A 24,227-nucleotide genomic window follows, 5' to 3' on the forward strand; every position below is an offset into this window, starting at 1 on the left:
AGCAATTACTGCAGCAGCAAAAATAAAAAAAAAAGAATATTTATCTCATAAAATGCCACCTACTTGTGAAACATACAATAGTGCTTTAAAATATAAAAAACAAATCCTTAACATATATACAGTAAATACATTGTTTTGCATTCTAATTTCAGGTTATATAGACTAGGGTATTTTGTGGTGTTGTGCTATACAGATGCGGAAGGGTTAATCTTTTAACCCCTGTTTGCTTTTTTGGTACTTACTGTAAATGTATTCTTCCTATGACAATTATGTGCTTTAGAGGAAGGGAGGTGATAAGGAGCTTAAAGGGACATGATACCCAAATGTTGAAACACTTGAAAGTGATGCAGCATAGCTGTAAAAAGCTGACTAGAAAATATCACCTGAACATCTCTATGTAAAAAAGAAAGATATTTTTCTTCAAAAATTCCTCAGTAGCCACATCCCATCATAAAGGACTTCTAAGCAGCAAATCAGTATGTCTGTCTCGGGACAGCGAAATGAGCGAGCATTCGTGCACACTCATCTTATTTCCCTATTCAGTTTAAGGAAGTTTACTATGAAATCTTGTGAGAGTTAATTGAAATCTCATGAGATCACAGTAAAAGAGTTCATGACCTCAGCACTGTTGATGCTGATTGGCTGCTGTTCATTTCGTCTTTTTTTTTTTACCTGCAGCTGGGCAGTAGCTGAGTATTACTCTTTACACAGAACTTACTCTGCTGAGCTAAGGAGATTGTGAGGTAAAATATCTTCCTTTTTTACATAGAGATGCTCAGGTGATATTTTCCTGTCAGCTGTTTACAGTTATACTGCATCAGTTTCAAGTGATTTAGCATATGAGTATTATGTCCCTTTAATGATTTAACCATCTGCACTAAAGGGCTATAACAGTGCAAAAAGAAAAAAATGATTTATTATGTTAAGACTATTGCTATAATATAACTGTCGGCTAGATTTAGAGTTTGGCGTTAGCCGTCAAAACCAGCGGTAGAGGCTCCTAACGCTGGTTTTGGGCTACCGCTGGTATTTAGAGTCAGTCAGGAAAGGGTCTAACGCTCACTTTCCAGCCGCGACTTTTCCATACCGCAGATCCCCCTACGCCATTTGCGTATCCTATCTTTTCAATGGGATCTTTCTAACGCTGGTATTTAGAGTCGTGGCTGAAGTGAGCGTTAGAAATCTAACGACAAAACTCAAGCCGCAGAAAAAAGTCAGGAGTTAAGAGCTTTCTGGGCTAACACCGGTTCATAAAGCTCTTAACTACTGTGCTCTAAAGTACACTAACACCCATAAACTACCTATGTACCCCTAAACCGAGGTCCCCCCACATCGCCGCCACTCTAATAACATTTTTTAACCCCTAATCTGCCGACCGCACACCGCCGCCACCTACGTTATCCCTATGAACCCCTAATCTGCTGCCCCTAACACCGCCGACACCTACATAATATTTATTAACCCCTAATCTGCCGCCCCCAATGTCGCCTCCACCTACCTACAATTATTAACCCCTAATCTGCCGACCGGACCTCACCGCTACTATAATAAATGTATTAACCCCTAATCCGCCTCACTCCCGCCTCACTAACCCTATAATAAATAGTATTAACCCCTAATCTACCCTCCCTAACATCGCCGACACCTAACTTCAAGTATTAACCCCTAATATGCCGACCGGACCTCACCGCTACTCTAATAAATGTATTAACCCCTAAAGCTAAGTGTAACCCTAACACTAACACCCCCCTAAGTTAAATATAATTTAAATCTAACGAAATAAATCAACTCTTATTAAATAAATTATTCCTATTTAAAACTAAATATTTACCTGTAAAATAAACCCTAATATAGCAACAATATAACGAATAATTACATTGTATCTATTTTAGGATTTATATTTATTTTACAGGCAACTTTGTAATTATTTTAACCAGGTACAATAGCTATTAAATAGTTATTTACTATTTAATAGCTACCTAGTTAAAATAATTACAAAATTACCTGTAAAATAAATCCTAACCTAAGTTACAATTAAACCTAACACTACACTATCAATAAATTAATTAAATACAATACCTACAAATAAATACAATTAAATAAACTAACTAAAGTACAAAAAATAAAAAAGAACTAAGTTACAAAAAATAAAAAAAATATTTACAGACATTAGAAAAATATTATAACAATTTTAAGCTAATTACACCTACTCTAAGCCCCCTAATAAAATAACAAAGACCCCCAAAATAAATAAATGCCCTACCCTATTCTAAATTAAAAAAGTTCAAAGCTCTTTTACCTTACCAGCCCTTAAAAGGGCCTTTTGCGGGGCATGCCCCAAAGAAAATTGCTCTTTTGCCTGTGAAAAAAAAAACATACAATCCCCCCCCAACATTACAACCCACCACCCACATACCCCTAATCTAACCCAAACCCCCCTTAAATAAACCTAACACTAAGCCCCTGAAGATCTCCCTACTTGTCTTCACCACACCGGGTTCACCGATCCGTCCTGGCTCCGACGTCTTCATCCAAGCCCAAGCGGGGGCTGAAGATGTCCATGATCCGGCTGAAGTCTTGATCCAAGCAGGAGCTGAAGAGGTCCATGATCCGGCTGAGGTCTTAATCCAAGCGGGAGCTGAAGAGGTCCATGATCCGGCTGAAGTCTTCTATCAAGCGGCATCTTCAATCTTCTTTCTTCCGGATCCATGTTCATCCCGCCGACGCGGAACATCCATCTTCACCCACGACTTCCCGACGAATGACGGTTCCTTTAAGGGACGTCATCCAAGATGGCGTCCCTCGAATTCCGATTGGCTGATAGGATTCTATCAGCCAATCGGAATTAAGGTAGGAAAATTCTGATTGGCTGATGGAATCAGCCAATCAGATTCAAGTTAAATCCGATTGGCTGATCCAATCAGCCAATCAGATTGAGCTCGCATTCTATTGGCTATTCCGATCAGCCAATAGAATGTGAGCTCAATCTGATTGGCTGATTCCATCAGCCAATCAGAATTTTCCTACCTTCATTCCGATTGGCTGATAGAATCCTATCAGCCAATCGGAATTCAAGGGACGCCATCTTGGATGACGTCCCTTAAAGGAACCGTCATTCGTCGGGAAGTCGTCGGTGAAGATGGATGTTCCGCGTCGGCGGGATGAACATGGATCCGGAAGAAAGAAGATTGAAGATGCCGCTTGATAGAAGACTTCAGCCGGATCATGGACCTCTTCAGCTCCTGCTTGGATCAAGACTTCAGCCGGATCATGGACCTCTTCAGTTCCCGCTTGGATCAAGACTTCAGCCGGATCATGGACATCTTCAGCCCCCGCTTGGGCTTGGATGAAGACGTCGGAGCCAGGACGGATCGGTGAACCCGGTGTGGTGAAGACAAGGTAGGGAGATCTTCAGGGGCTTAGTGTTAGGTTTATTTAAGGGGGGTTTGGGTTAGATTAGGGGTATGTGGGTGGTGGGTTGTAATGTTGGGGGGGGGTATTGTATGTTTTTTTTTTACAGGCAAAAGAGCAGTTTTCTTTGGGGCATGCCCCGCAAAAAGCCCTTTTAAGGGCTGGTAAGGTAAAAGAGCTTTGAACTTTTTAAATTTAGAATAGGGTAGGGCATTTATTTATTTTGGGGGTCTTTGTTATTTTATTAGGGGGCTTAGAGTAGTTTATTTAATTGTATTTATTTGTAGGTATTGTATTTAATTAATTTATTGATAGTGTAGTGTTAGGTTTAATTGTAACTTAGGTTAGGATTTATTTTACAGGTAAATTTGTAATTATTTTAACTAGGTAACTATTAAATAGTTCTTAACTATTTAATAGCTATTGTACCTGGTTAAAATAAATACAAAGTTGCCTGTAAAATAAATATAAATCCTAAAATAGCTACAATATAATTATAATTTATATTGTAGCTATATTAGGGTTTATTTTACAGGTAAGTATTTAGCTTTAAATAAGAGTTAATTTATTTCGTTAGATTTAAATTATATTTAACTTAGGGGGGGTGTTAGGGTTAGACTTAGCTTTAGGGGTTAATACATTTATTAGAGTAGCGGTGAGGTCCGGTCGGCAGATTAGGGGCTAATACTTGAAGTTAGGTGTCAGCGATGTTAGGGAGGGCAGATTAGGGGTTAATACTATTTATTATAGGGTTAGTGAGGCGGGAGTGAGGCGGATTAGGGGTTAATAACTTTATTATAGTAGCGGTGAGGTCCGGTCGGCAGATTAGGGGTTAATAATTATAGGTAGGTGGAGGCGACGTTGGGGGCGGCAGATTAGGGGTTAATAAATATAATATAGGGGTCGGCGGTGTTAGGGGCAGCAGATTAGGGGTTCATAGGGATAACGTAGGTTGCGGCGGTGTACGGAGCGGCAGATTAGGGGTTAAAAAAATATGCAGGTGTCAGCGATAGCGGGGGCGGCAGATTAGGGGTTAATAAGTGTAAGGTTAGGGGTGTTTAGACTCGGGGTACATGTTAGAGTGTTAGGTGCAGACTTAGGAAGTGTTTCCCCATAGGAAACAATGGGGCTGCGTTAGGAGCTGAACGCTGCTTTTTTGCAGGTGTTAGGTTTTTTTTCAGCTCAAAATGCCCCATTGTTTTCTATGGGGGAATCGTGCACGAGCACGTTTTTGAAGCTGGCCGCGTCCGTAAGCACCGCTGGTATTGAGAGTTGCAGTGGCGGTAAATATGCTATACGCTCCCTTTTTGGAGCCTAACGCAGCCCTTCTGTGAACTCTAAATACCAGTAGTATTTAAAAGGTGCGGGGGGAAAAAAGCACGCGTAGCTAACGCACCCCTTCTAACGCAAAACTCCAAATCTAGCTGTGTGTGTTTAACCTCTAGAAAGCAATTAAACACATCATTAAAATTAGTTCCAGGGCAGCAATGCGCAACTGGGCGCTAGCTGAGCACATGTGGTGAGCCAATGACAAGACAAAATGTGTGTAGCCACCAATCAACAGATAGCTCCCTCTAGTGCATTGATGTTGCTGAGGATTTGCACATATTCTTTCAAAAAAGGTACCCAAAAGAACAAGGTAAATGTAATAATAGTGAATTTAAATTACATTTGAATTAAAAAAATGACATGAATCATGAAAGTACTAGTATAGCTAAAGTGTACGATTTTTATTTTATGTGCTTGTTTTGCGGTGAATTGGAGTGGGCTGGGCTCTGTTGCAAAGTTAAAATGTGATATTAACCTGTTCCCAAAAAAAAGTTTTACAGTTTTGCTAAACAAGTGTTACACACACAAATGTGATAGGTTCTCATTAAACCTTCCTCTCGTATTATGATGATGTCCATTTATTTGTACTGTAAACGTGTGTGTGCTTCTCATGCACCTTTCACGGTTGCAAAATCCGATGGTAGCTGTTCTGTCGGATATTGTAATGGGTGACATATGCAGATGAACGCACTTGTCTTATATCTGGAATGCGATGACCTAACTGTGCGCATGGGCAGATCGTCTGGTCGCACATTCCGATGGGCCGCAGAATCTGACATAAAAACTGATGTAGGTAATTTGACATTGGATAAACTCAAACAGTGATGCATGCTAACCCGTCCGCGTTAAGTTTACTTTGAGTGCAGTTAGCACGTCAGCAAAAAAATTCAATAGTGTGCCACTTGTATATTAAATTAAAAAAAAATGTAAGACATTTAAAAATGAAATGATTTCTTTTAAAGGGAGATAATAGATTGCCATTTCATGTATTATTGAGGATAGCTTTTATAAATGTTTTTGAACTAATCTCAGTAGGAGTGATGCTGTAACTAGAAAACCAAACTCATTAAGTCACCCTCTCAAGTTTTACATATTTTGCAGGTGCTGTGCAAGGGTACAGATGTTTAAGTAAATCACTTAAGTGTGCTACATGTCATCAAATGATATAACCAGATGTAGAAAATGAGAAGTGTAAAGGTGCACAGATGGTAGGAGGTATCAGACTTGTACATACAAAGAGAAGTGAAGAGAGCAGCCGATAAAATAACAGATCACTGCCAGGAAATCATAGATTCTATTTTTATTTGCATCTTATCTAATCTGTAATTAGAACTTCCAATAGGAAACGTAAAAGAACAAATACAGCATAGTGTAAAACTGCCAGAACAATGACTCAACCGTGCCAAGATTCTGTTTATAGTATATTATCTGAGTAATAGTCTAGGGGCAGGAGGATGGTGATCTTCTGTCCTTACCACAGCTTGGGAGGTCTGGTGTCTCTCCGGCAACCCTCTCTGTCATGTCCCCAACCTGCCCTAACAGTATACTCAGCCCTGATTCATACCTTACCTATCCGCTTTGTCCACAGCCTGCACTGAATCCACCCTAGCCTGCTGTGATTCACTCACCGATCTCCATAACTCAGCTCCCAGACCTAACAAATAACATTTATGATCTTATGAAAGTATTACATTATATTTTCCTATTAAGCAAAAATGGCGCACCTTCGGCTTAGCTCTTGATCAATAGCTGAAGAGTTTTCCAGCGCACAATAGTGCTAATTTCTTTCATGTAATTAGCAAGAGTCCATGAGCTAGTGACGTATGGGATATACATTCCTACCAGGAGGGGCAAAGTTTCCCAAACCTCAAAATGCCTATAAATACACCCCTCACCACACCCACAAATCAGTTTTACAAACTTTGCCTCCTATGGAGGTGGTGAAGTAAGTTTGTGCTAGATTCTACGTTGATATGCGCTCCGCAGCAGGTTGGAGCCCGGTTTTCCTCTCAGCGTGCAGTGAATGTCAGAGGGATGTGAGGAGAGTATTGCCTATTTGAATTCAATGATCTCCTTCTACGGGGTCTATTTCATAGGTTCTCTGTTATCGGTCGTAGAGATTCATCTCTTACCTCCCTTTTCAGATCGACGATATACTCTTATATATACCATTACCTCTGCTGATTCTCGTTTCAGTACTGGTTTGGCTTTCTACTACATGTAGATGAGTGTCCTGGGGTAAGTAAGTCTTATTTTCTGTGACACTCTAAGCTATGGTTGGGCACTTTTATATAAAGTTCTAAATATATGTATTCAAACATTTATTTGCCTTGACTCAGGATATTCAACGTTCCTTATTTCAGACAGTCAGTTTCATATTTGGGATAATGCATTTGAATAAATCAATTTTTTTCTTACCTTAAAATTTGACTTTTCCCCTGTGGGCTGTTAGGCTCGCGGGGGCTGAAAATGCTTCATTTTATTGCGTCATTCTTGGTGCGGACTTTTTTGGCGCAAATTTTTTTTTTCTGTTTCCGACGTCATACGTGTCGCCGGAAGTTGCGTCATTTTTGACGTTTTTTTTGCGCCAAAAGTGTCGGCGTTCCGGATGTGGCCAAAAGCATTTAGGCGCCAAATAATGTGCGTCTTTTTTGGCGCTAAAAAATTTGGGCGTCATTTTTGTCTCCACATTATTTAAGTCTCATTATTTATTGCTTCTGGTTGCTAGAAGCTTGTTCACTGGCATTTTTTCCCATTCCTGAAACTGTCATTTAAGGAATTTGATCAATTTTGCTTTATATGTTGTTTTTTCTATTACATATTGCAAGATGTCCCAGATTGACACTGAGTCAGAAGATACTTCTGGAAAAACGCTGCCTGGTGCTGGATCTACCAAAGTTAAGTGTATCTGTTGTAAACTTATGGTATCTGTTCCTCCAGCTGTTGTTTGTAATGAATGTCATGACAAACTTGTTAATGCAGATAATATTTCCTTTAGTAATGTTACATTACCTGTTGCGGTTCCGTCAACATCTAATACTCAGAGTGTTCCTGTTAACATAAGAGATTTTGTTTCTAAATCCATTAAGAAGGCTATGTCTGTTATTCCCCCTTCTAGTAAACGTAAAAGGTCTTTTAAAACTTCTCATTTTTTAGCTGAATTTTTAAATGAACATCATCATTCTGATTCTAATAGTGGTTCCTCTGGTTCAGAGGATTCTGTTTCAGAGGTTGATGCTGATAAATCCTCATATTTATTCAAAATGGAATTTATTCGTTCTTTACTTAAAGAGGTCTTAATTGCATTAGAAATAGAGGATTCTGGTCCTCTTGATACTAAATCTAAACGTTTAAATAAGGTTTTTAAATCTCCTGTAGTTATTCCAGAAGTTTTTCCTGTCCCTGATGCTATTTCTGAAGTAATCTCCAGGGAATGGAATAATTTGGGTAATTCATTTACTCCTTCTAAACGTTTTAAGCAATTATATCCTGTGCCATCTGACAGATTAGAATTTTGGGACAAAATCCCTAAGGTTGATGGGGCTGTCTCTACTCTTGCTAAACATACTACTATTCCTACGGCAGATAGTACTTCCTTCAAGGATCCTTTAGATAGAAAGATTGAATCCTTTCTAAGAAAAGCGTACTTATGTTCGGGTAATCTTCTTAGACCTGCTATATCTTTAGCGGATGTTGCTGCAGCTTCAACTTTTTGGTTAGAAGCTTTAGCGCAACAAATAACAGATTATAATTCTCATAGCATTGTTAATCTTCTTCAACATGCTAATAACTTTATTTGTGATGCCATCTTTGATATCATTAGAGTTGATGTCAGGTATATGTCTTTAGCTATTTTAGCTAGAAGAGCTTTATGGCTTAAAACTTGGAATGCTGATATGTCTTCTAAGTCAACGTTGCTTTCCCTTTCTTTCCAGGGTAATAAATTATTTGGTTCTCAGTTGGATTCTATTATCTCAACTGTTACTGGAGGGAAAGGAACTTTTTTACCACAGGATAAAAAATCTAAGGGTAAATTTAGGTCTAATAATCGTTTTCGTTCCTTTCGTCACAATAAGGAACAAAAGCCTGATCCTTCACCCACAGGAGCGGTGTCAGTTTGGAAACCATCTCCAGTCTGGAATAAATCCAAGCCTTTTAGAAAACCAAAGTCAGCTCCCAAGTCCACATGAAGGTGCGGCCCTCATTCCAGCCCAGCTGGTAGGGGGCAGATTACGATTTTTCAAAGAAATTTGGATCAAATCAATTCACAATCTTTGGATTCAAAACATTGTTTCAGAAGGGTACAGAATTGGCTTCAAAATAAGGCCTCCTGCAAAGAGATTTTTTCTTTCCCGTGTCCCAGTAAATCCAGCGAAGGCTCAAGGATTTCTGAAATGTGTTTCAGATCTAGAGTTGGCTGGAGTAATTATGCCAGTTCCAGTTCTGGAACAGGGGCTGGGGTTTTATTCAAATCTCTTCATTGTACCAAAGAAGGAGAATTCCTTCAAACCAGTTCTGGATCTAAAAATATTGAATCGTTATGTAAGGATAACAACATTCAAGATGGTAACTATAAGGACTATCCTGCCTTTTGTTCAGCAAGGGCATTATATGTCCACAATAGATTTACAGGATGCATATCTGCATATTCCGATTCATCCAGATAACTATCAGTTTCTGAGATTCTCTTTCCTAGACAAGCATTACCAGTTTGTGGCTCTGCAGTTTGGCCTAGCAACAGCTCCAAGAATTTTTACAAAGGTTCTCGGTGCCCTTCTGTCTGTAATCAGAGAACAGGGTATTGTGGTATTTCCTTATTTGGACGATATCTTGGTACTTGCTCAGTCTTCACATTTAGCAGAATCTCATACGAATCGACTTGTGTTGTTTCTTCAAGATCATGGTTGGAGGATCAATTTACCGAAAAGTTCATTGATTCCTCAGACAAGGGTAACCTTTTTAGGTTTCCAGATAGATTCGGCGTCCATGACTCTGACAGACAAGAGACGTCTAAAATTGATCTCAGCTTGTCGAAACCTTCAATCACAATCATTCCCTTCGGTAGCCTTATGCATGGAAATTCTAGGTCTTATGACTGCTGCATCGGAGGCAATCCCTTTTGCTCGTTTTCACATGCGACCTCTTCAGCTCTGTATGCTGAACCAGTGGTGCAGGGATTACACAAAGATATCTCAATTACTATCTTTAAAACCGATTGTACGACACTCTCTGACGTGGTGGACAGATCACCATTGTTTAGTTCAGGGGGCTTCTTTTATTCTTCCGACCTGGACTGTAATTTCAACAGATGCAAGTCTGACAGGTTGGGGAGCTGTTTGGGGGTCTCTGACAGCACAAGGGGTTTGGGAATCTCAGGAGGTGAGATTGCCAATCAATATTTTGGAACTCCGTGCAATTTTCAGAGCTCTTCAGTCATGGCCTCTTCTAAAGAGAGAATCGTTCATTTGTTTTCAGACAGACAATGTCACAACTGTGGCATACATCAATCATCAAGGAGGGACTCACAGTCCTCTGGCTATGAAAGAAGTATCTCGAATACTGGTATGGGCGGAATCCAGCTCCTGTCTAGTTTCTGCGGTTCATATCCCAGGTATAGACAATTGGGAAGCGGATTATCTCAGTCGCCAAACGTTACATCCGGGGCGAATGGTCTCTTCACCCAGAGGTATTTCTTCAGATTGTTCAAATCTGGGGACTTCCAGAAATAGATCTGATGGCCTCTCATCTAAACAAGAAACTTCCCAGGTATCTGTCCAGATCCAGGGATCCTCAAGCGGAAGCAGTGGATGCATTGTCACTTCCTTGGAAGTATCATCCTGCCTATATCTTTCCGCCTCTAGTTCTTTTTCCAAGAGTAATCTCCAAGATTCTGAAGGAATGCTCGTTTGTTCTGCTGGTGGCTCCAGCATGGCCTCAAAGGTTTTGGTATGCGGATCTTGTCCGGATGGCCTCTTGCCAACCGTGGACTCTTCCGTTAAGACCAGACCTTCTGTCGCAAGGTCCTTTTTTCCATCAGGATCTCAAATCCTTAAATTTAAAGGTATGGAGATTGAACGCTTGATTCTTAGTCAAAGAGGTTTCTCTGACTCTGTGATTAATACTATGTTACAGGCTCGTAAATCCGTATCTAGGGAGATATATTATAGAGTCTGGAAGACTTATATTTCTTGGTGTCTTTCTCATCGTTTTTCCTGGCATTCTTTTAGAATTCCGAGAATTTTACAGTTTCTTCAGGATGGTTTGGATAAAGGTTTGTCTGCAAGTTCCTTGAAAGGACAACTCTCTGCTCTTTCTGTTCTTTTTCACAGAAAGATTGCTAATCTTCCTGATATTCATGGTTTTGTACAAGCTTTGGTTCATATAAAACCTGTCATTAAGTCAATTTCTCCTCCTTGGAGTTTGAATTTGGTTCTGGGGGCTCTTCAAGCTCCTCTGTTTGAACCTATGCATTCATTGGACATTAAATTACTTTCTTGGAAAGTTTTGTTCCTTTTGGCCATCTCTTTTGCCAGAAGAGTTTCTGAATTATCTGCTCTTTCTTGCCAGTCTCCTTTTCTGATTTTTCATCAGGATAAGGCGGTGTAGCGAACTTCTTTTAAATTTTTACCTAAGGTTGTGAATTCTAACAACATTAGTAGAGAAATTGTGGTTCCTTCATTATGTCCTAATCCTAAGAATTCTAAGGAGAAATCTTTGCATTCTTTGGATGTAGTTAGAGCTTTGAAATATTATGTTGAAGCTACTAAGAATTTCCGAAAGACTTCTAGTCTATTTGTTATCTTTTCCGGTTCTAGGAAAGGTCAGAAGGCCTCTGCCATTTCTTTGGCATCTTGGTTGAAATCTTTAATTCATCATGCTTATGTCGAGTCGGGTAAAACTCCGCCTCAAAGGATTACAGCTCATTCTACTAGGTCAGTTTCTACTTCCTGGGCGTTTAGGAATGAAGCTTCGGTTGATCAGATTTGCAAAGCAGCAACTTGGTCTTTGCATACTTTTACTAAATTCTACCATTTTGATGTGTTTTCTTCTTCTGAAGCAGTTTTTGGTAGAAAAGTACTTCAGGCAGCTGTTTCAGTTTGATTCTTCTGCTTATAATTTCAGTTTTTTTCATTATAAGATTTAAACTTTATTTTGGGTGTGGATTATTTTCAGCGGAATTGGCTGTCTTTATTTTATCCCTCCCTCTCTAGTGACTCTTGCGTGGAAGATCCACATCTTGGGTAGTCATTATCCCATACGTCACTAGCTCATGGACTCTTGCTAATTACATGAAAGAAAACATAATTTATGTAAGAACTTACCTGATAAATTCATTTCTTTCATATTAGCAAGAGTCCATGAGGCCCACCCTTTTTTTGTGGTGGTTATGATTTTTTTGTATAAAGCACAATTATTCCAATTCCTTATTTTTTATGCTTTTGCACTTTTTTCTTATCACCCCACTTCTTGGCTATGCGTTAAACTGATTTGTGGGTGTGGTGAGGGGTGTATTTATAGGCATTTTGAGGTTTGGGAAACTTTGCCCCTCCTGGTAGGAATGTATATCCCATACGTCACTAGCTCATGGACTCTTGCTAATATGAAAGAAATGAATTTATCAGGAAAGTTCTTACATAAATTATGTTATTTCTTTCATTAGGTGCTGAGAGTCCATGTATGGGAAATCCCCTTCCTGACAACTAAGTCCAATTGTCCTCAGTTATTTTACCTCCTTGAGCAGACTTTTTTAAAGCGTTATCACTTTCATGTTTATGCCTCTTCTGAGGTTGCTTTTGGCAGGAAAGTTCTGCGGATCGTAGTACCTGGTCAGTAACGTTTCTGTCTTCACTGTTTGTCCCCTATATTTCATTGTGATCTCATGGACTTCACTGCATTTGGCATAGATTCCCAAACTTGATGACTTGTGGACTCTCACCATCTGATAAATGCTTACCTGATAAATTAATTTATTTAATGTTGGTGAGAGTCCATGAGCACCGCCTTTTTTTTGTTTGTTCTGGTGGCGGCAGTAATTGTTTTGCACTTCTATTGCCCCACTTTGGGCCAGATGACAAGTGGAGTGGTATTTAACTCTCTCGCTTTTGCGAAAACTCGTCTAGAAGTAAGATTTTTGCATGCATCGGGTTGCAAACGTATTACAAGTTGAAAGTAAAGAGATCGCACTAACCCGAGGCACGAAAAAAGGCGGACATATAATATTGTGTGCAAATTAACTTATTCCCCCATAGAAGTCAATAAAGCCAAAATATTGGGGGGGAAAAAACTCTAATTCCCTACTCACAATCAAACACAAACACAATTGCATATTCTCAAGTGCACAAACCAGACATGAAAATATGAATATTTCACATTCCAATGTTCTTCACCTAGAAGAATGTGTTCTATTTATTTATAAATATACACTATATATACAATATGTATGTGTGTGTGTATATATATATATCCGCACACACATATATATATATATATATATATATATATATATACACAAACACACATATATATATATATATATATATATATATATATATATATATATATACTGAGTGTTACAAATATAAACTTCAGACTAAAACTTTACATTAACACAACTGTTAGTACAATTTTTAAGCAGCAGAGCACAGTTTTATTATTAAGCAAAACAAAACCACAAACTGTTTGAAAAGAGGTAGAAGTAGAAAGAGTTAGACTATCACTGTTAATAACATTCTGTTATTCACTCTTTCAGAAACTTTGCATTTAAATGCAAAAATATCAAGATGTCCACACGCTCCTGGCTGAGGCTGGCTCTCTTTTTGCAGCTATTTTGCCTGCAGCAGAGAAGAGGCGCTCAGATGGTGTTGAGGTGCCTGAGATGCATAAGTAGGGTTTTGCCTATTTCACCAAAGTGGAATATTTATCTTTGTTAGCTCTTAACCAATGTTAAGTGTTTTCCTCCTTGGCAAGGGGCCTCTCAATAAAGTAAGCCTGGACTTCATTCTAACATCAAAAATATCTTGCATATCTATATGCAATGGTAAATAACCAGCTATAAGGTTAGGTAAAAATACCTAGTCGGCTCTTAAAATAACAGATATATACTTATAGAGGCTAAATCTGGTACATATCACAATTAATTAAAAATACAATAAATAAAAAATAAAGTCAAAAGCGCTAAGGACTATATATTAATAACAGGACACAGCCTTACACATTTATCTATACAGTACATATAATCAGCAATTGCAAGCGGTCCGCTAATAATTGTGCAAACAGATATTAGTGACATCAATTAAAATAACAACTCCCATCAATCTAGGGCTAGGTGTAAATAACAAGCTCAGCACTATATCATGCAAAGCATAGTCCCAAATCACCTGATTTTATATAAACAATCCAAATGATGGCTCCTATTATATCTGGGTTGTACATAAGCCAGGAGTAGTTGTAAACTTCTACAGACATTTACTTTTAACTTTTTGCGGACAGTATATGTCCTTTAGGCTAAGGGCATAACAATAAAACACAATACCATGTGCAGGAGCTCATTAGAGTGAAGCAGCTGGTGTCATGCACAGACTAACTAATTGATTATGAGATTCGTTAACAACTATTTTCATTATCTATTATTATAGATTATAACAATTAGTTGTTGCAGCATATATATATATATATATATATATATATATATATATATATATATAAAATACATATATACATACACACACATGATTATATATAGGTATAGATATATACAGATATATATAGGAATATCTATTTATAAATACATAGAACATATTCTACTATATGTGTAGAACATAGGAATGAGAAATATTTAAAGTAAATACACAGTATAACACTTTATTAAATAAAAATTTTGCATAAATGTTTTTTTCATGTTTTCATCTACTTAACTGCAAAGGGCTCCAATGAACTTCTATATATATCTATATGTGTGTACATATGAATTTATATGTTTATATGTGTATATTATATATATATATATATATATATATATATATGTATGTGTATATATGTCTGTAAATACATAAATGTGCAATATTTTTGGGTAATAATTTATATCCGCTAGTGCTATTATGAGTGTAACCATACTTTTTGTAATGTATTTTTGATGTGTTTTGTGACATTTTTTTGGTTTCACTAAACTGTTAACCAGAGCTCTCAGGATGCACTAACCTGATGCACGTTAATTTCAATTGCTTTCAACTTGTAATATGAGCGATAAACCCAACGCACGGAAACATGAGTGATAAAACCCGTTTCCGCTCTCCACTTGTAATCTGGGCCGGAATATACAGTATAAGAAATAGGTGATTTAGTGTTATAAAAGGGTTATAAATAATTATATTAAATTAAGTAAAAAAAAAGTAAAAATAAAAATGTTTTTTTCAAAATGGAGATAGTAGATTCCCATGCTGAGGATAGCTTTTATAATGTTTTTATTTATGTGTGTGGAACTGGTGTCAGTAGGACTGATGGTGTAACCAAACTCATATTAAGTCATCCTTATAAGTCTTTCTGTTTTGCAGATGCGGTGCAAGTATCCCATTGTTTAGGTAAGTAACAGAAGCTACATGTCAAAATCTACACCCTTGCTTTTCTTTTCTTATATTTGCTTTTAATTCTCTTTTATTAAGAAGCCATGTATGTACTAAAGCAAAATGCAGATCTTCAAGTGTTCACACCAGCAATAAAAGCGCACGCGAAGACAAGAGCTCACTGCCAGCTCATACTACAACTCCTTAATTAATCTTTGTCTAAAGCACTTGTATTAAAAATACTTTTATTAAGGAATTAGATCCAAAGTATGTAACAGCAACTTTTCGGGTTATGCACCCTTAATCATGCCATCATGACTTAGATCATGACTAATGGTGGATAACCCAAAACATTACTGTTAAGTCTTTTTAATACAAGTGCTGTGGACAAGGATTGATTAAAAACCAAAATGCAGAGACCAGTCCATAGTACGCTAGACATCAAATGAAAATTATACAACCAGATGCAGAAAATGAAAAGTCTGAAGGTGCACAGGTCGGTAGGAACTATCAGACTTGTACACACAAACGGCAAAGAAGAGAAGAGAGCAACACGTAAAATAACAGATTACTGTCAGGAGATCATAAATTCTATTTTTATTTGCATCTTATCTGTAATTTAAACTTCCAATAGGAAACATTAAAGAACAAATACAGCATAGTGAAAAACTGCCAGAAGTATTCTCTGAGTACTAGTCTAGGGCCAGCAGGAAAGTAGTGTAATCCCAGATCTTCCCACAGCTTGACCTGGTTTCATTTCCCCAACCTGCCCCTACCCTAACATAATTCTCAGCCCTGACCCATACCTTACCTACCAGCTCAGTCCAAACCCTCCAATAACTCCACCCCAGCCCAGCCTGCTGTGACTTCACCCACTGAAATCCTTAACTCAGTCCTCATCCTCCCAGTCCCATATACCTCAAAAGCAGAATCTAAAAAATAATAATAATAAGAGACAAGAGTGGAAATAAGGATAGCCTAGTGGGTACTTGCATTTGGCCCAAGTACACTTATGTATTGTGTAGGCTGGTAACTCAGGGTGTACCGGCTAACCCTTTAGGTGCAAAAATAAGGCTGCTCTCCTCCTCACAGATTAATCCAGAGCTGCATAAAAGATAGGAGACAAGAGGGGCACCTCATGTGTATATCAGTATGCTAAATGACAAATCATAACATATATAGTCAAGTGGGTACTCACATTTGGCCCAGGTACACTTATGTACTGGTAAGTGCAGGCTAGTAATTTGTAACCAGGCAGTTACTATCCTGCACATTTATGTCATTATTTGTTTTTGGGGGTACAAATTATCACTGCTATTTTTTCACTTAGTGAAATGTAACCTAATAGTGTTTTGTACTAACAATACCCTTTATTTGATATGCTTGTAAGGTATTGTTAAAGTATTCCTTCCCCTATATTAAAGAAGTTTGCTTATGGACATAAATATATTTCTGTTACTATCAGTTGTAAAGTTTATAACTGGAATGCAATTTAGCCTAAAACTTCCACTTTTGGTTGAAATCTTTATAACATTTTAAAAGTTTCATTCAAAGGGCCCTAAATGTTGTTTTTTGCTATGTACGCATTAGAAATGATTAACTGCATTGCAAAAGATCTGCATACAAAATAAATATGTTTAAAGTTGTTATTTTGTTAACAAATTTTGGATTGCTGTGCATTCCAGTGGAACACTCCTTGATAAGACTGGATCAAGCAATCACATTATAGCATGTTGCTTAAAGGGACATAAAACAAGTTGGGATAGAGACAAAATATCATAATATGTATTTTAATTATTTTACCTGAGAATTTATATTGCAGTGCCTCGCCGCTAACTCTTTCTTTTAAGTTTCTCAATTGTACAGCTCTACCCCCCCCCCCCACATTTCCTTCTATGGCTGTATCTATATCTACCTTTGATTTGGTAGAATGCAGAAGTACACACTCATCTGCTGGAGCATGCCTAGAAGCAAATAAGCAGATGTGAAATACAATGCCTGTGTTTCTGAAGCTAAATACTGATAAGGGGGGTGAATCAGACTACTCCATACAGCATGGCTATGTAAGTAATTTTGCTTATGTTTGAAAATTATTTTAAAATACAGGGAGTGCAGAATTATTAGGCAAATGAGTATTTTGACCACATCATCCTCTTTATGCATGTTGTCTTACTCCAAGCTGTATAGGCTCAAAAGCCTACTACCAATTAAGCATATTAGGTGATGTGCATCTCTGTAATGAGAAGGAGTGTGGTCTAATGACATCAACACCCTATATCAGGTGTGCATAATTATTAGGCAGCTTCCTTTCCTTTGGCAAAATGGGTCAAAAGAAGGACTTGACAGGCTCAGAAAAGTCAAAAATAGTGAGATATCTTGCAGAGGGATGCAGCACTCTTAAAATTGCAAAGCTTCTGAAGCGTGATCATCGAACAATCAAGCGTTTCATTCAAAATAGTCAACAGGGTCGCAAGAAGCGTGTGGAAAAACCAAGGCGCAAAATAACTGCCCATGAACTGAGAAAAGTCAAGCGTGCAGCTGCCAAGATGCCACTTGCCACCAGTTTGGCCATATTTCAGAGCTGCAACATCACTGGAGTGCCCAAAAGCACAAGGTGTGCAATACTCAGAGACATGGCCAAGGTAAGAAAGGCTGAAAGACGACCACCACTAAACAAGACACACAAGCTGAAACGTCAAGACTGGGCCAAGAAATATCTCAAGACTGATTTTTCTAAGGTTTTATGGACTGATGAAATGAGAGTGAGTCTTGATGAGCCAGATGGATGGCTGAATTGGTAAAGGGCAGAGAGCTCCAGTCCGACTCAGACGCCAGCAAGGTGGAGGTGGAGTACTGGTTTGGGCTGGTATCATCAAAGATGAGCTTGTGGGGCCTTTTCGGGTTGAGGATGGAGTCAAGCTCAACTCCCAGTCCTACTGCCAGTTTCTGGAAGACACCTTCTTCAAGCAGTGGTACAGGAAGAAGTCTGCATCCTTCAAGAAAAACATGATTTTCATGCAGGACAATGCTCCATCACACGCGTCCAAGTACTCCACAGCGTGGCTGGCAAGAAAGGGTATAAAAGAAGAAAATCTAATGACATGGCCTCCTTGTTCACCTGATCTGAACCCCATTGAGAACCTGTGGTCCATCATCAAATGTGAGATTTACAAGGAGGGAAAACAGTACACCTCTCTGAACAGTGTCTGGGAGGCTGTGGTTGCTGCTGCACGCAATGTTGATGGTGAACAGATCAAAACACTGACAGAATCCATGGATGGCAGGCTTTTGAGTGTCCTTGCAAAGAAAGGTGGCTATATTGGTCACTGATTTGTTTTTGTTTTGTTTTTGAATGTCAGAAATGTATATTTGTGAATGTTGAGATGTTATATTGGTTTCACTGGTAAAAATAAATAATTGAAATGGGTATATATTTGTTTTTTGTTAAGTTGCCTAATAATTATGCACAGTAATAGTCACCTGCACACACAGATATCCCCCTAAAATAGCTATAACTAAAAACAAACTAAAAACTACTTCCAAAACTATTCAGCTTTGATATTAATGAGTTTTTTGGGTTCATTGAGAACATGGTTGTTGTTCAATAATAAAATTAATCCTCAAAAATACAACTTGCCTAATAATTCTGCACTCCCTGTACTTGCCAGCAATTTAAAAAAAAATGCAAACTATTTTTTACTTAATTAGCCCTTTTAGGATATGCACAGATCTCAACCTGTTTTATGGCACTTTAATTGTTCTAAAATCTGCATAGCTACTTGCTTTCTGCTGCTAATTAGATATCTTTCTTCTTGTTTTTTTAGAATCTTCTGTGACACGGATCGATATATTTGCTTCTGCAGCGATTGTTTTTGGAAGTATTGCACAGTTATGTTTGTTTTTTAACAAGTGTGAGTTTCCTACAGATTTCTTTGGGTTTATGGGGTTTCTTTAGGTTTATGATCATGCCCCTGTGTAATAAATATAGAAAATAAACTATTATTGTTGTCAGTTGTGAGAATATAGTTGCCACAACATATTTGAATTGGACAATCCACAAATCTTGGTAAATTCACAATAACAGGTTTTCAGCATATACTAATTTATTTTATGTTTACTATACATAGCATAGTTACATATTTCAAAAGTAAATGTAATCATTAAAATCATACTTTTTTTTATCTAGCTTTTCTATTCAGATGCTTTGCATAGCTTGTTCATTTCTGAACTCATTTCACCTGTGTGTGAGAGATCACAATGGGGCATATTTATCAAGCTCCGAACGGAGCTTGATGCCCCGTGTTTCTGGCGGGCCTGCAGGCTCACCAGAAACAGCAGTTATGAAGCAGCGGTCACAAAGACCGCTGCTCCATAACATGTCCGCCTGCTCTGAGCAGGCGGACAGACATCGCCGGAAATCAACCTGATCGAGTCCGATCGGGTTGATTGACACCCCCCTGGCCGCGAATCTGCAGGGGGCGGCGTTGTACCAGCAGCTCTTGTGAGCTGCTGGTGCAATGCTGAATACAGCGAGCGTATTGCTCGCCGTACTCAGCGATGTCTGTCGGACCTGATCCGCACTGTCGGATCAGGTCTGACAGGCCTTGATAAATAGAGGCCAATGTGTTTACTTGTCAGCAAGATGTTATTATGAAATGGAAAGCTCCAGACGGTATCATTAGGTTTAAAGGACTATTAAAAACAGTAGAATTGCATAATTAACACATGCATAATAAAAAGACAATGCAATAACACAGGGTATAGAGCACCTTGTTGCTAAACTAAATGTCACAGGTTCTTGGCTCACTCCAGTTAAAGGTCAAAGTTGAAATGTGCATGTGTGTATTTCAGTTTTGAAAAGAAGCATTTTTGTATTATACATGTATTAGCAAAATGCTTTTACTAAAAGCTATATCAGTTTCAAAAGTTCACCAGCATTTTAAACACAGCAGAGAGCCTAAGGTGCTTGTACCATCTGGTAATGACTCAGTTTGTTAATTGCTGACATAACCCATGCCCCATTGGTGCTTTGAGCAGCTGTAGTATTTAAAATGCTGGTGCACTGAGAATACCTAGCTATGCGTCTCATGCACGTGCTAACACAAAAACAGTTGTTACTTTTACTATAAGCATTTTTGCTAATAGATGTATATTGCACTTATGCTTCTACTCAAAGATGTATTCATATACGAGCATTTAGACTTTGGGGCCTATTTATCAAAGGTCTTGCGGACCTGATCCGACAGTGCGGATCAGGTCCGCAAGACCTCGCTGAATGCGGAGAGCAATACGCTATCTGTATTCAGCATTGCACCAGCAGCTCACAAGAGCTGCTGGTGCAACGCCGCCCCCTGCAGACTCGCGGCCAATTGGCTGCCAGCAGGGGGGTGTCAATCAACCCGATCGTACTCGATTGGGTTGATATCCGGCGATTCCTGTCCTCAGAGCAGACAGACAGGGTATAGAGCAGCGGTCTTTAGACCGCTGCTTCATAACTTGTGTTTCTGGCGAGTCTGAAGACTCGCCAGAAACACAGGCCCACAAGCTCTGTTCGGAGCTTGATAAATGGGCCCCTTTGACTGGAATATCAAGAATTGCATGTGATTAATCTCTGTGTATTTCTTCTTATTGGGATCAGACTTGTGGATTACGTTTATCATGGTAAGCTCTCATACTTGTGGATTAAGTTTATCATGGTAAACTCTCAGACTTGTGGATTAAGTTTATCATGGTAAGATCTCAGACTTGTGGATTAAGTTTATCATGGTAAACTCTCAGACTTGTGGATTAAGTTTATCATGGTAAGCTCTCATACTTGTGGATTACGTTTATCATGGTAAACTCTCAGACTTGTGGATTAAGTTTATCATGGTAAGATCTCAGACTTGTGGATTAAGTTTATCATGGTAAACTCTCAGATTTGTGGATTAAGTTTATCATGGTAAACTCTCAGACTTGTGGATTAAGTTTATCATGGTAAACTCTCAGACTTGTGGATTAAGTTTATCATGGTAAGATCTCAGACTTGTGGATTAAGTTTATCATGGTAAACTCTCAGACTTGTGGATTAAGTTTATCATGGTAAACTCTCAGACTTGTGGATTAAGTTTATCATGGTAAACTCTCATACTTGTGGATTAAGTTTATCATGGTAAGCTCTCATACTTGTGGATTAAGTTTATCATGGTAAGCTCTCATACGTGTGGATTAAGTTTATCATGGTAAACTCTCAGACTTGTGGATTAAGTTTATCGTGGTAAGATCTCAGACTTGTGGATTAAGTTTATCATGGTAAACTCTCATACTTGTGGATTAAGTTTATCGTGGTAAATTCTCATATTTATGGATTAAGTTTATTGTGGTAAACTCTCAGAATTGTGGATTAAGTTTATCATGGTAAACTCTCAGATTTGTGGATTAAGTTTATCATGGTAAACTCTCAGACTTGTGGATTAAGTTTATCATGGTAAACTCTCAGACTTGTGGATTAAGTTTATCATGGTAAACTCTCAGATTTGTGGATTAAGTTTATCATGGTAAAATCTCAGATTTGTGGATTAAGTTTATCATGGTAAACTCTCAGACTTGTGGATTAAGTTTATCATGGTAAACTCTCAGACTTGTGGATTAAGTTTATCATGGTAAAATCTCAGACTTGTGGATTAAGTTTATCATGGTAAACTCTCAGATTTGTGGATTACGTTTATCATAGTAAGATCTCAGACTTGTGGATTAAGTTTATCATGGTAAACTCTCAGATTTGTGTATTAAGTTTATCATGGTAAGCTCTCAGACTTGTGGATTAAGTGTATCATGGTAAACTCTCAGACTTGTGGATTAAGTTTATCATGGTAAACTCTCAGATTTGTGGATTAAGTTTATCATGGTAAGATCTCAGACTTGTGTATTAAGTTTATCATGGTAAAATCTCAGATTTGTGGATTAAGTTTATCGTGGTAAAATCTCAGACTTGTGGATTACGTTTATCATGGTAAAATCTCAGATTTGTGGATTAAGTTTATCATGGTAAACTCTCAGATTTGTGGATTACGTTTATCATGGTAAACTCTCAGATTTGTGGATTAAGTTTATCATGGTAAACTCTCAGATTTGTGGATTAAGTTTATCATGGTAAGGTCTCAGACTTGTGGATTAAGTTTATCATGGTAAACTCTCATACTTGTGGATTAAGTTTATCGTGGTAAAATCTCAGACTTGTGGATTAAGTTTATCATGGTAAAATCTCAGATTTGTGGATTAAGTTTATCATGGTAAACTCGCAGATTTGTGGATTAAGTTTATCATGGTAAACTCTCAGACTTGTGGATTAAGTTTATCATGGTAAACTCTCATACTTGTGGATTAAGTTTATCATGGTAAGCTCTCATACTTGTGGATTAAGTTTATCATGGTAAACTCTCATACTTGTGGATTAAGTTTATCATGGTAAACTCTCAGACTTGTGGATTAAGTTTATCGTGGTAAACTCTCAGACTTGTGGATTAAGTTTATCATGGTAAACTCTCATACTTGTGGATTAAGTTTATCGTGGTAAATTCTCATATTTATGGATTAAGTTTATCGTGGTAAACTCTCAGATTTGTGGATTAAGTTTATCATGGTAAACTCTCAGACTTGTGGATTAAGTTTATCATGGTAAACTCTCAGACTTGTGGATTAAGTTTATCATGGTAAACTCTCAGATTTGTGAATTAAGTTTATCATGGTAAACTCTCAGACTTGTGGATTAAGTTTATCATGGTAAACTCTCAGACTTGTGGATTAAGTTTATCATGGTAAACTCTCAGATTTGTGGATTAAGTTTATCATGGTAAGATATCAGACTTGTGGATTAAGTTTATCATGGTAAACTCTCTGACTTGTGGATTAAGTTTATCATGGTAAGATCTCATACTTGTGGATTAAGTTTATCATGGTAAAATCTCAGATTTGTGGATTAAGTTTAGCATGGTAAACTCTGATTTGTGGATTAAGTTTATCATGGTAAACTCTCATGCTTGTGGATTACGTTTATCATGGTAAAATCTCAGATTTGTGGATTAAGTTTATCATGGTAAACTCTCAGATTTGTGGATTATGTTTATCATGGTAAACTCTCAGACTTGTGGATTAAGTTTATCATGGTAAACTCTCAGATTTGTGGATTAAGTTTATCATGGTAAGGTCTCAGACTTGTGGATTAAGTTTATCATGGTAAACTCTCATACTTGTGGATTAAGTTTATCATGGTAAACTCTCAGATTTGTGGATTAAGTTTATCATGGTAAAATCTCATACTTGTGGATTAAGTTTATCATGGTAAGATCTCAGATTTGTGGATTAAGTTTAGCATGGTAAACTCTGATTTGTGGATTAAGTTTATCATGGTAAACTCTCATACTTGTGGATTACGTTTATCATGGTAAGATCTCAGATTTGTGGATTAAGTTTATCATGGTAAACTCTCAGATTTGTGTATTACGTTTATCATGGTAAACTCTCAGACTTGTGGATTAAGTTTATCATGGTAAACTCTCAGACTTGTGGATTAAGTTTATCATGGTAAGGTCTCAGACTTGTGGATTAAGTTTATCATGGTAAACTCGCATACTTGTGGATTAAGTTTATCATGGTAAACTCTCAGACTTGTGGATTAAGTTTATCATGGTAAACTCTCAGACTTGTGGATTAAGTTTATCATGGTAAACTCTCAGATTTGTGGATTAAGTTTATCATGGTAAGATATCAGACTTGTGGATTAAGTTTATCATGGTAAACTCTCTGACTTGTGGATTAAGTTTATCATGGTAAGATCTCATACTTGTGGATTAAGTTTATCATGGTAAAATCTCAGATTTGTGGATTAAGTTTAGCATGGTAAACTCTGATTTGTGGATTAAGTTTATCATGGTAAACTCTCATGCTTGT

General features: G+C 37.8%; 1 protein-coding gene across 1 annotated transcript in view; it reads left to right on the top strand.

Moving 5' to 3' along the window:
* Nucleotides 1–24,227, top strand: part of LOC128650430 (uncharacterized) — a 96,632-nt gene that overhangs the window by 67,190 nt on the left and 5,215 nt on the right. The window contains exons 6-7 of the mRNA XM_053704370.1: nt 15,291–15,317; nt 19,124–19,210. Of these exons, the coding sequence (XP_053560345.1) occupies nt 15,291–15,317; nt 19,124–19,210 (114 nt within the window). The remainder of the gene's footprint in view (nt 1–15,290; nt 15,318–19,123; nt 19,211–24,227) is intronic.

The sequence above is a fragment of the Bombina bombina genome, chromosome 2 (assembly GCF_027579735.1).
Source record: "Bombina bombina isolate aBomBom1 chromosome 2, aBomBom1.pri, whole genome shotgun sequence".
Taxonomy (NCBI): Eukaryota; Metazoa; Chordata; class Amphibia; order Anura; family Bombinatoridae; genus Bombina; species Bombina bombina.